The sequence below is a fragment of the Delphinapterus leucas genome, chromosome 16, assembly GCF_059928025.1.
Source record: "Delphinapterus leucas isolate spDelLeu-1000000601 "Yukka" chromosome 16, BTC_Dleu_Yukka2, whole genome shotgun sequence".
NCBI lineage: Eukaryota > Metazoa > Chordata > Mammalia > Artiodactyla > Monodontidae > Delphinapterus > Delphinapterus leucas.
The window spans coordinates 75,945,229-75,957,242 of NC_143144.1; the positions used below are offsets into that span (position 1 = coordinate 75,945,229).

At 38.0% G+C, this 12,014-nt stretch overlaps 1 protein-coding gene across 2 annotated transcripts in view; it reads right to left on the reverse strand.

Annotated features, from left to right (window-relative positions):
• Nucleotides 1-12,014, reverse strand: part of MCMBP (minichromosome maintenance complex binding protein) — a 68,706-nt gene that overhangs the window by 10,154 nt on the left and 46,538 nt on the right. Inside the window, exons 9-14 of one of the 2 annotated variants that reach the window (XM_022568605.3) lie at nt 10,832-11,010; nt 10,369-10,492; nt 9,080-9,197; nt 3,728-3,893; nt 2,657-2,790; nt 1,557-1,721 (exon numbers count right to left, since the gene is read on the reverse strand). In XM_022568605.3, coding sequence (XP_022424313.1) covers nt 1,557-1,721; nt 2,657-2,790; nt 3,728-3,893; nt 9,080-9,197; nt 10,369-10,492; nt 10,832-11,010 — 886 coding nt within the window. The remainder of the gene's footprint in view (nt 1-1,556; nt 1,722-2,656; nt 2,791-3,727; nt 3,894-9,079; nt 9,198-10,368; nt 10,493-10,831; nt 11,011-12,014) is intronic. The other variant, XM_022568607.2, reaches the window with a different exon arrangement.

Here is a 12,014-nt window from a genome sequence, read left to right on the forward strand (position 1 = left end):
AGAGTAGCCCCCACTCGCCTCAACTAGAGAAAAGCCTGCATGCAGCAATAAAGACCCAACGCAGCCAAAGATAAATAAAATAACTAGATTAAAAAAATAAATCATCTATAAAAAACCTGGTTTTCAATACAAAAAGTAGGAGAAATACAAAGAGACAAGAATGTGTAGCCCCCTTCATTGGAAAATAAGAAGTCCTTGAGGAAACTTAAATATTGGAATTACTACACAAAGACTTTAAATTAGCTATTTTAAATATATTCAAAGAACTAAAGGAAACCATGAATAAAGAACTTTAAGTATGAGAATGATGTCTCACCAAATAGAAAATACCAGTAAAGCGATAGGAATTATTTAAAAAGCAAACAGAAATTCTGAAGTTGAAAAATACAACTTAAATTAAAAATTCACTTGAAAGGCAGAAGAAAGATTCAGCAAATCTGTAGACAGGCTGACCAAAATTATCTGGTCTGTGGAACAGAAAGCAAAAAGAATGAGGAAAACTGAACAGAGCCTCAAAGACCTGTGGGACACCATCAAGTGTACCACATACATACATGGGAGTGCCACAGAGGAGAAAGGGGCAGAAAAAAACTTAAATAATGGTCAAAAACTTACCAAATGTCTTGAAAACTCCCCCCAAATGTGCATTAATCTGCACATCCAAGAAACTCAATAAATTGCAAGTAGGATAAACTCAAAGAGATCCATATGTAGACACATTACAGCTAAACTGTCAAAAGCCAAAGAGAATCTTGAAAGGACAAGAGAAAAATGACTCATTGTGTACAAAGAACCCTCACTGGAAACTGACTTCTCCTCAGAAAATCCACTAGGCAGCTGGAGGACTTAAAAGTGCTGAAAGAACAAGCCTATGAACCAAGAATTCTACATCCAGCAATATTAGTCTCCAAAAATTAAGGAGAAATTAAGACATTCCCAGGTAAGCAAAAACTGAGAATGTGTCACAAGCAGAGCTCCCCCATAAAAAATACTGAGAAACACGAAAGAGAGTTCTCCAGGCTAAAGTGAAAGTAACTCGGATCCACGTGAAGATCACCGGTAAAGGTAACTACACAGGTAAATATAAAAGGTAGTATAAATGTCTTTAAAGACAACTGCATAAAGCAATAATTGTAAATGTGTTGACAGACGTATCAGTGTATAAAGACGTAATGTGAATGATGATAAAGCACAGAGGAGCGGGAGAAGGAATGGAAGGTATGAAGGAGCAAAGCTTTTGCATACTATTGTGCTTAAACTGGCATAATCCTAAATTAATCCCAGATTATCATAGTTAAGATGTTAATGTAGCTCCCAGGGCAACGACTAAAGAAAAAAAATATGTCATAAAAGAAAAGACATGGAAATTAAAATTGTACACTAGAAATATCTATTTCAAACAAAAGAAGACAATAATGGAGGAATAGAGGAACAAAAAAGACATATGACACAGAAAACAAATAGCAAGATTACCTTATCAGTAATTACAGTAAATGTAAATTGATTAAATATCCCAATTCAACACAGGGAAATCCTTTGTTTTAACCCAAACACACCTTGGTTATTTCATCAGATATGCTATAATCCAGGAACCTCAAAAGGGTCAGATAAATGCGGAATTTATTCAGCACAGAAGGCAGCACCGCAGAGAGAAGGCTGTTCATGTACTCCTCCATGTTTGGTGGAATTAGCTGTGGCTGTAAGTGGATCCGGCAGTCTGCCTAAAATGAGAAACAGTACACATTATTTTCCAAGTTCCTAAATCAACCTAGAATTTCAGGGGGATGCATTATCTCTATCAGCCCCTAAGGGAATTAAATACAATTCATTATTAGGGGGAGGGCACTGTTTAATATTAATTTCTATGCACTGTAACTATCTCAGCAATAATTACAGAAGTTAGCCTTTTCTTTGTTACTTATGTTTCTTCAATGGTATCAGTAAACATATAAAAAGACAGTGAATCTCTAAAAAGCAGCTAATTAAAATGTTTTAGATGTTTCCTTAATCACGGAACATGTACTCTATTTCTTACTGAACTGCATTTCTAGAAACCACATATAGCAAATCACACTTTCCCACAGAAATTTACCACTGGGCCATTTCATTCTCATTCACAGGCAGTTCCTCATATATCAAGGGTGAACATCATTATACAGAGCAACTATATGCCTTTTCAACAACTGGGCATACTTCTCATCATTAATGACTCAGATGTAAAAGCTCTCTTCCTTAGTCACTGATGATTCACCAGAGCATTTCACGATAAAGCATAGAAATAATTACCAGGTGATTAGGAACATTTTAAAAGGAACTCTAAAATATTTCTCACGTAGGATTGGCAGAAAACAATGGAACAGAGGCAGCAAGAACAAAGGTCTGGATGTTAATCAGGCAATTTACAGACAGTTTCTACTTTCTCTCCCTACATGTGGGAGTTTTCTGCTGCCAAGAGTTTTCTTTGCTTGTCTTGTGATTTTCTTTACAAAGTTTTCATCCCAGAGAACAAAATCAGCAGCTCCCTCATTAATAATCGGCAGCCACAACTCTGAAACAAGTTTAACTTATTAATAATAAGTAGTACCAAGAAACAAAGCAAAAATATAGATATCTTTCCAATGTAACCTCCGTCCATTTTAAAATGACCCTTCATTACCGGCAGGAGTGATCTCCCCTCCGAAGTAATAAAAACATTAATATTGCAGGGGAATTCCATCTGGTGGTAGCTGAAGTCATAATCCACCTTCTGCCAAGTTATTAGGTTGCTCAGGGCAGTCACATTATGAACACCTACAAAAACAAGGGAATAATTTTTCAGTAACTTGATTTTAATCACCTAACCAAATTAGTTTTGCTGACGTTAATAAGACATGAGATTTCTACTGCTTTAAAAAAAAGTATATGAGGCACTGTTCAATCTTCTAAATGGTCATTAATTAACAGGCTTCACAGATAATATCTGTCAAGCTACACAAACGTATTTCTGGAGCCAAGATTCCTCCCCCACCCACCCCAAATCTAATACCAAGCATCTGGTGTGCAATTAGATATAAAATAGTTCCCGATAAAAGTATGATTATTTTGTATGTGGCATCTTCACAGGGCTAAAATAATCTGGTAGAACCAAAATTATTTTTATACAGAGATAAGGTTAGTGAATTTTACTGAATTTATACTCACCTTTGCCTTAATTCTACCCAGTCTACAGTATTTTTTCTATTTTTACCTCTTGAACTTACACCAGCAAAGTGTCTTAATTCTCATTTGAGCATAGATAAAGCAATCTGCTTTCTTGTAATTTTATAACATGTTCCATAACTGAGGTTAGTGCAAGCCATCTGATCTACTAAATATTTTTTCAGAGATTCTTTGAAAAAAATTTTTTAAATCACATTGGCTGGTAGAAAATGTTTTATTAGATCTTTTCTACAACTTTTCTTTTGAGGTAATATAGGACTAAAGGCAAAACCTCCTCCCTTTTCAGCCTTTAAAAAGCTACCTGCTACTTGGTGTATTATCATACTATTTTCAAACTATCACAAAACATAGTTGATGTACACAATTTATTTGTTAATGATATATGCTTTAACCAAATTCACAGAGCAAGCCTTTGTCTTAAATATTGTGAAATGTGAATTTGTCTTTGTTCAGTTATTCCTTAGAAGATCATTACCACGCCTGGCTTTGCTGGGAGTTAGAAATGGAAGGACAACGTCCGTGCACACACCTGGCGTGTCCAGCTGCCCCTGTTCCAGGAGAGTTTCATCAATTACAAGAGAAGTATTGCTGGGCAGCTGGAGGAGCCCGCTGACCAAGCGATTGGCTGTGTAGTCTTTGTGGGGAATGAATTTCAAGTGGTTCATGTTCGCTATAGTCATCTGCAGATGAAAAGACTGCAAAGAGAAATTTTTTTAATGATCAAGGAACTAAGTTTCCCTCTTTTAAGAAAACATATATTTGGAGTTAAACACTACATTTTATAATGGAAAGAAAGAGCTTATTATTTCTAAGGGAGTAAGCAGTCTCATGGTTTCTTGAGCTCTTAGAAACAAAAATTTCTCCATCATAAGAATTTCTGATTCTATGAGCTGCTTTATTTTCAGCTGTCTTGTTCAGTATTCTTGAAGAATATTTTTTATTTTACCAGTGAACCAGAAACAAATGATAGACAACTGATATATATATCAAATATTCAGAGGCTTATAACTTCTTTAACTGACCACAGGCTAACAAAACAGAAAATAAAATGTTTATTTACACATCAAGACGGAGAGAGAAAAGCTTAATTTTCCTCTGTGCTCCCTGAATTAAAATCATATTCATCAGTAAAGGCAAACATACAGTAGAAGTAGGAAATCATCCATACACAAATACGATATCTAAATCAGTAATCGTGAGAGGAGAGGACAAACACCAAACTATATTGCCCAAGGTGATCTACAAATTCAATGCAATCCCTATCAAATTACCAATGGCGTTTTTTGGTTTTGTTTTTGTTTTTTTGCGGTACACAGGCCTCTCACTGTTGTGGCCTCTCCCGTTGCAGAGCACAGACTCCGGACGCGCAGGCTCAGCGGCCATGGCTCACGGGCCCTAGCCACTCTGCGGCATGTGGGATCTTCCCAGACCGGGGCACGAACTGAACCCGTGTCCCCTGCATCGGCAGGCGGACCCTCAACCCACTGCGCCACCAGGGAAGCCCCCAATGGCGTTTTCTATAGAACTAGAAAAAAAAATTTTTAATTTGTATGGAGACACAAAAGACCCCAAAGAGCCAAAGCAATCTTGAGAAAGAAAAATGGAGCTGGAGGAATCAGGTTCCCTGACTTCAGACTATACTACAAAGCTACAGTCATCAAAACAGTATGGTACTAGCACAAAACAAAAATATAGATCAATGGAACAGAACAGAAAGCCCAGAAATAAACCCACACACATATGGTCAATTAATCTACAACAAAGGAGGCAAGAATATACCATGAAGAAATGACAGTCTCTTCAATAAGTGTTGCTGGGAAAACTGGACAGCCACATGTAAAAGAATGAATTAGAACAGTCTCTAACACCATATAAAAAAATAAACTCAGAATGGATTAAAGACCTAAATGTAAGACTGGATACCATAAAACTCCTAGAGGAAAACATAGGCAGAACACTCTGACATAAATGGCAGCAATATCTTTTTGGATCTATCTCCTAGAGTAATAGAAATAAAAACAAAAATAAACAAATGGGACTTAATTAACCTTAAAAGCTTTTGCACAACAAAGGAAACCATAAAGAAGATGAAAAGACAGCCCTCAGAATGGGAGAAAATATTTGCAAATGATGCAACTGACAAGGGCTTAATTTCCAAAATATACAAACAGCTCATACAGCTCAGTATCAAAATAACAAACCCAATCAAAAAGTGGGCATAGGGCTTCCCTGGTGGCGCAGTGGTTGAGTGTCCGCCTGCCGATGCAGGGGACACGGGTTCGTGCCCCAGTCCGGGAGGATCCCACATGCCACGGAGCGGCTGGGCCCGTGAGCCACGGCTGCTGAGCCTGCGTGTCCGGAGCCTGTGCTCCACAATGGGAGAGGCCACAACAGTGAGAGGCCCGTGTACCGCAAAAAAAAAAAAAAAAAAGTGGGCACAGACCTAAGTAGGCATTTCTCCAGAGATGACATACACATGGCCAAAAGGCACATGAAAAGATGCTCAACATTGCTATTAGAGAAATGCAGATCAAAACTACAATGAGATATCACTCACACTGGTCAGAATGGCCATCATCAAAAAGTCTACAAATAATAAATGCTGGAGAGGGTGTGGAGAAAAGGGAACCCTCCTACACTGTTGGTGGGAATGTAAGTTGGTGCAGCCTCTATGGAAAACAGTATGGAGTTTCCTCAGAAAACTAAAAATAGAATTACCAAAGGATCCAGCAATCCCACTCCTGGGCATAGAAACAAAACTCTAAACCACAAAGATACACGCACCCCTTTGTTCATAGCAGCACTATTCACAATAGCCAAGACATGGAAACAACCTAAATGTCCATCAACAGATGAATGGATAAAGAAGATGTGGTACATATATACAATGCAATACTCAGCCATAAAAACCAATGAAATAATGGCATTTGCAGCAACATGGATGGATCTAGAGATTATCATACTAAGTAAAGTAAGCCAGACAGAGAAAGACAAATATCATATGATATCACTTACATGTGGAATCTTAAAAAAAAAAAAAAAAAAAAGATACAAATGAACTTATATACAAAACAGAAATAGACCCACAGACACAGAAAACAAACTTATGGTTACCAAAGGGGAAAGGGTTGAGGGGTGGGGGGATAAATTAGGAGTTTGGGATTAACATAATACACTACTGCATATAAAACAGATAACCAACAGGGACCTACTATATAGCACAGGGAAGTATACTCAATATTTTGTAATAACCTATAAGAGAAAAGAATCTGAGAAAAAAATAGATATATATGTATGTGTAACTGAATCACTCTGCTGTACACCTGAAACTAACACAACACTGTAAATCAACTGTACTTCAATTTTTAAAAAATCTGTGAATCACTATATTGTACACCTGTAACTTATATAATATTATATATCAACTATACTTCCATTTTTAAAATTTTTAATAAATTTTGAAAATAAAATAAAACTATATTCATTCAGCATAGACAGCTGCAGACCTCTAAACAAATTGCTCCAAGGAGGCCTGAGGTGTGGAGGACTCCACACTGTCATCAGTGCTGTGGGTCTCGGAACCTGCTCTACCCGGGAGAGCCACCTCCTCACCCAGTCTCAGCAGTAGAAAATCAGTTAAGTCCACCTGCACCTCCCTCCGTCTTCCTGAGCCCACCACACCCAGTGCCCTCTGCACCCTGCGTTGTACTCCAATCTAAGATCACTCTGGACCATAAAGAAGTATGTGTGGTACGGGTGGAGACTGGGGTGGGGAAGGATGTCAAGGAAGAGAGAAGATGTATTTTCAAAATGCAGAGGATTTTTGTACTTTGGCTCAGTAATTCAAAGAAAGCGGAGGGGGGGGTCATATTATAGATACAAGGAAATGACCCCGAAAGAAACAGAGTCTGTCGAAACAAAAGGTGGCAAAGAGCAGGGTGCAGCTCCATATAAGCAAAAGCAGGTCACTCACACTTACTGCTACGAAAACTAAATAAGATATTAAAAAGGCAAGTGTTTAGAAAAAGTTCAGTGCTAGCTAGACACAAACATAAGAGTAATATAAGGGAGTGGGATATGGTAAAAATGAAACAGTAAAACAAACCACTACAAAGTGATGTGGAATAAAAAGAACAAAAAGGAAATACCTTACCATGCAAGAATCTTGAGTACTTTCCTCATATCACTTTCATACTTAAAAATATAATTCATGTCCCAAGTATGTGCTACTTAAATCTTGGCCTCAAGCTTTGAGTGGCCCTAGGCTGCCACTCAGACCCCACGTCCTACGCTCCTCCCCAGCATTCATTCCATGGCAGTACACCGGCCCCTCAGGCTGGCGTTCCTCAACATGCCCAGCACGCTGCGCTCAGACCCTGAACTTGTTCTCTGCACAGGACAGACACTTTCCCCAACACGGCCCTGTGTCTTGATCCTGGGTTTGCATCAAGTCTCTCCCTGAACTCCACCCTGGAGAGGGCTTCCCCAACACGCTGTAGATGTCATCAACTCCACCCTGGCCTACCCCCCAGCACTCCCTATCCCCTTCCCCTGGGCCTTTACTGTTCTCCATGGCACTTCAGTGACATACTATATATGTTATTATTTGTTGGTCTTCCACCACCAACAAAATGTGGTCCAGGGCACTCCCAGGGAGTTGCTGAAAAACCCTCATGGGGTCCATGAGGTCAAAATCACACATGGATAAAAGATCCATTCAATGTGCAAGACAGACCAATGAATTTACGATAGCAGAGTATAAAAAGTTCATTGATGAGATTACAGATTTCACACAACTATCCTTGAAGAAAATGCCATATGGACAGTTTTGGTCTAGTATCAGAAGAATATCTACAGTTATCTGAAAATGCCATTAAAAGTCCTTCCTTTGCCAACTACTTTTTCATCTGTGTAAGGCCAGCATTCCTTCATATACTTCAGTCAAAACATCATGTTACAATAGACTGAATGCAGGAACAGATATGACAATCCAGCTGTCTTCTATTAATCCAGACATTACAGAGACTGGCAAAAATTTAAAACAATGTCACTTTTATCACTAATATTATTTTGTTTGGAAAAAAAGCTATTTTTTACAAAAATATTTTACTTCTGCTCATATGTAATTGATTTTCAATGAATATTTTAATATGTTTTTAGTTTTAACTTCTAATATGGTAAATTGATAATAAAAACCCAAACAACATCTCTTTAAGTTCTCAATAATTTTTTAACAGTGTAAAGTGAGTCAAGGAGAGTGAGAAATGTTGGTCTATTTAGTCCAATGCTGTTTCTTAAGAGCCCAGAAGATACTCAATAAACACTGGTTAAATGAATGATCTGTTTCAACCTCTTAAATTTCCAAAGAAGTGATCGGCATTGCCAGTCACACAGCTAATTAGAAGCTATTCCCCTGTCCCCAAGATCTTAATACCACACAAACACTGCGTTCCAGATGTCCTGGCAAATAAAGGTAGCTTGACTTTCCAAACAGGAATTAAAACTGGGGTAGGAGAGATCAAGTTATTACCTCAACTAAAAGAATTATGCTCCTATAATTTAGAGTTTACTTAGATTTACGATTTTAAAGCACACAAAGGATACCAAATTGTACAAACAAACTGGCATCAACGGAGAGTACAATGTTAAGGGAGTTACTACAGTTGTGTTGTTACTTGAAGAGACCTGTGCTAAGGCAATAAAGGAAACGTGAAATGTTTAGGAGTTAGTACATTTTAAATTATGAAACTAGGCAGGCTTTGTTTCCCCTTAATGAGGTCTGTTAACATCTCAAAGTTAAATATTTGGGTTGAATGAAAGACAATTAGATGGACTTTTAAAGTGTACTTAAGCTTATAATACATATTTATATTGATCTTACTGCTGGAACTAGATGTTGAATAATTCGATATAAGTGTTCGGTGAAGGTACTATTCCGTGGACACCCACTCAAGTTAACCGTAAATTTTCCTAGTGGAAGAACATCTCTTCTTGTATATCTAGAAAAAAAAAGATATCAACCAATAAGATACTCACGTGATTTCCTGATCTCCATCAAAAAGCAAACGAAGAAAAATTAGCTTAATACTGTCATTAAAATTAAAGCAGATTATTCTGATCAGTTGTTTTTTTAAGCAGAAACAACAATAAAAATAACAGCCAATATTTAAGTGCTGGGCACGTGCCAGGTACTGTTCTAAGTACTTAAATGCTTTCTCATTTAATTCCCAAACACTCTAAGGTAGGTATTATTGTTTTCATTTTACAGATGAGAAACCTGAGATACAGAAATTTTAAGAAACATGCCCACGTTCACGTAGCCAGGAAGTGACAGAGCTGAATTTGAACCCAGGTAGTTTGGTTCCAGAGTCTATGCTCTCAACCATCATGTACTACTGTCTCAAATCCTACCTGAGGAAAGATTTATAGTACAAAGATGTTTACTGGAGGATTATTTAAACAGAGAAAAAGTAGGAAAACCTAACATTTAGGGAAAAAGTACAGCTGTCTATAATGAAATACTGCACAGCCATTAAGAGGTTCAAGAAGAATTATGATAGGAAACGCTTAACATAAATGATAAAAGCAAGATAATGATCTGTTTAGAGTATAATTGAGGTCTAAGTAGGGATGGATACATATGTAAACAAAAAAAAGATGATATGAACAGGTACCAAGATCTGTTAACTGAGATCATCTTTAAGTGGTGAGATTACAGACAATTTCAATTTTCTTCTTTATGCTCTTGGAACTTGTTGAAGGCGCACATGTTATTTTGAAATCAGAAAACAAAGAGCTGTAGTGAAGTGAAAGGGAGAGGGGCACATGTCCACATACAAGTGAGATGTACACCAAATGGACCTCACAGAGCCTTGGGATGTATAAATAGAGAATTCAGAATGCAAAAAGGATAAAACAACTCATTTTACTCATTGGCCAGGTTCTTTATCTGATTTTTGCTCTTAAATTTAAGGAGATACAATCAAAATGCTACATGTGACGCTGAGAAAAGTTGAAAAAGGAATTTCTGTGATTTGGTATAACACCTGTTACACTGAACAAATAACCATCTGGTGATGAAACCTGATAAAAACAGAAACCTTTCTGTTCTTTTCCCCTCTCAACAAAACACCAAACTCCCTTAATTCCCACCAAGAACAGAGCACTTACACTGTAGAAATGAGATGTAATATAAGATATTCAGCAGCCAAACTGTCTCCCAAAAGGGCGTGAGTGAGGAACCCAAGCAGTTCTGCTCTGACTGGAGACAATTCAGACATGAAACTAGAAACAACTGGAGAGAGAAAGGAGACCAGATTCAGAACACAAACCAGTTCCTCTCGTGTCTCGTAGGTTAAAAAGTAACTGGAACAAAGCACTGCACATCAGTAGATGACTAGTATGGACTTAAAATATTGGTCGGTAAGTGATGCCAGCTGTCAAAATAAGACAGCGTGTGTACCTTTTGGGGGGCCTCATTTTAATGAAGAGAATTAACATAAAGGAAAATGGGGCAAAGAAATGGTGACCGCTGGAGAAATTTATTCTGACGACCAAGAATCTGACTGACAGCTCCACCACGCAGCTTTCACGTGCTGGGTAAGTCTCTGGGCCACGAGGCTTTAGCACTTACACTTACAGGTTTTGCTCTCCTCCTTGTTAAGGCAAGCAGGCAGTAAAGGGTTGATGTGCTGCAACTTCTGGGCTAAAACCACATGGATTCTTGGCACTAAGGAGGCAGGAGGACTGTGCACTCTCTGTTCTTCGGCCGTGTCTGTGCATTCCATTGGATCTAGCAGCGAAGAGGCATCCCTGCGGAGAGATGACAGAGCTTCAGTTCACAAAGGCGGCAGCTGTACAGATGTAAAAATAACACACATCTCTGAAAATCAAATGAGAACTCAAGCCAAGAACAATTTCACCTGCAGGTCCCCTTAAAGAGCAGAAAATGCTCCTCTTCCTTGTGAACACTTACATCACAGATTTCAGGCTACTTTGGTCATATTATGAGATAATGTACTTATTCTATTCTTCAAGATCAGTAACATTTTTACTGGGTGTGTTGTAACTGCAACAAATGGGATACAGCATATCACTCATCAAGTTACTTCAGAATGCAGACACCCTTTCTTAAGCTACTAGCTGGGACATCAAATACTTCATCACGTGTCTCAAAAATGGGGGCCTCTTCCTTAAAAGCCATCAGGTGTCTACTATTCAGCGTGAAGAATCCATTCCTCTCTCTTGCTAATTTTTTTTCCTAAATTTTATTCTTACATGATACCTCTCTTGAACAGTGAATAGACAAGCAGTGAAAAGGAAGTGTGAGTTTTTCAGGTTTGCTCAATAAATTAGCAGATGATAGATTTATTGTGAGATGATTGAAACAAATGACTAAGATGTTTCTAGACTTTACAGACTGACTCTAGAGAGTAATCAATTCATACCACCATCCTCCTTAAATACAAGAATGATACCAACAACCTTTATATAGTGTGTATCATGTGCCGGGCAATGTTCTTCACTTTGCACACACAAATTCATTAAAACCTCACAACCACACTCATGTATAATGAGGAAACCAAGCCACCGTAGTAGTTAAGTGTAAGGTCACAAAGCCAGTAAGTGGCCAAACCAGGATCCCAACCCAGGCCATCTGGCTCAGTCTGTGTACTAAAATGCCTCCATAAATGAAGTAACTCAAGCAGGAAATTCACCATAACCAGAAACAGCCAAGACAAGCAATTTTGTATGCCATTATTATGGAACTGTTTATTTAAAGTTGTTTAAAATGTCTGTTTTGCATCATTTTTTAA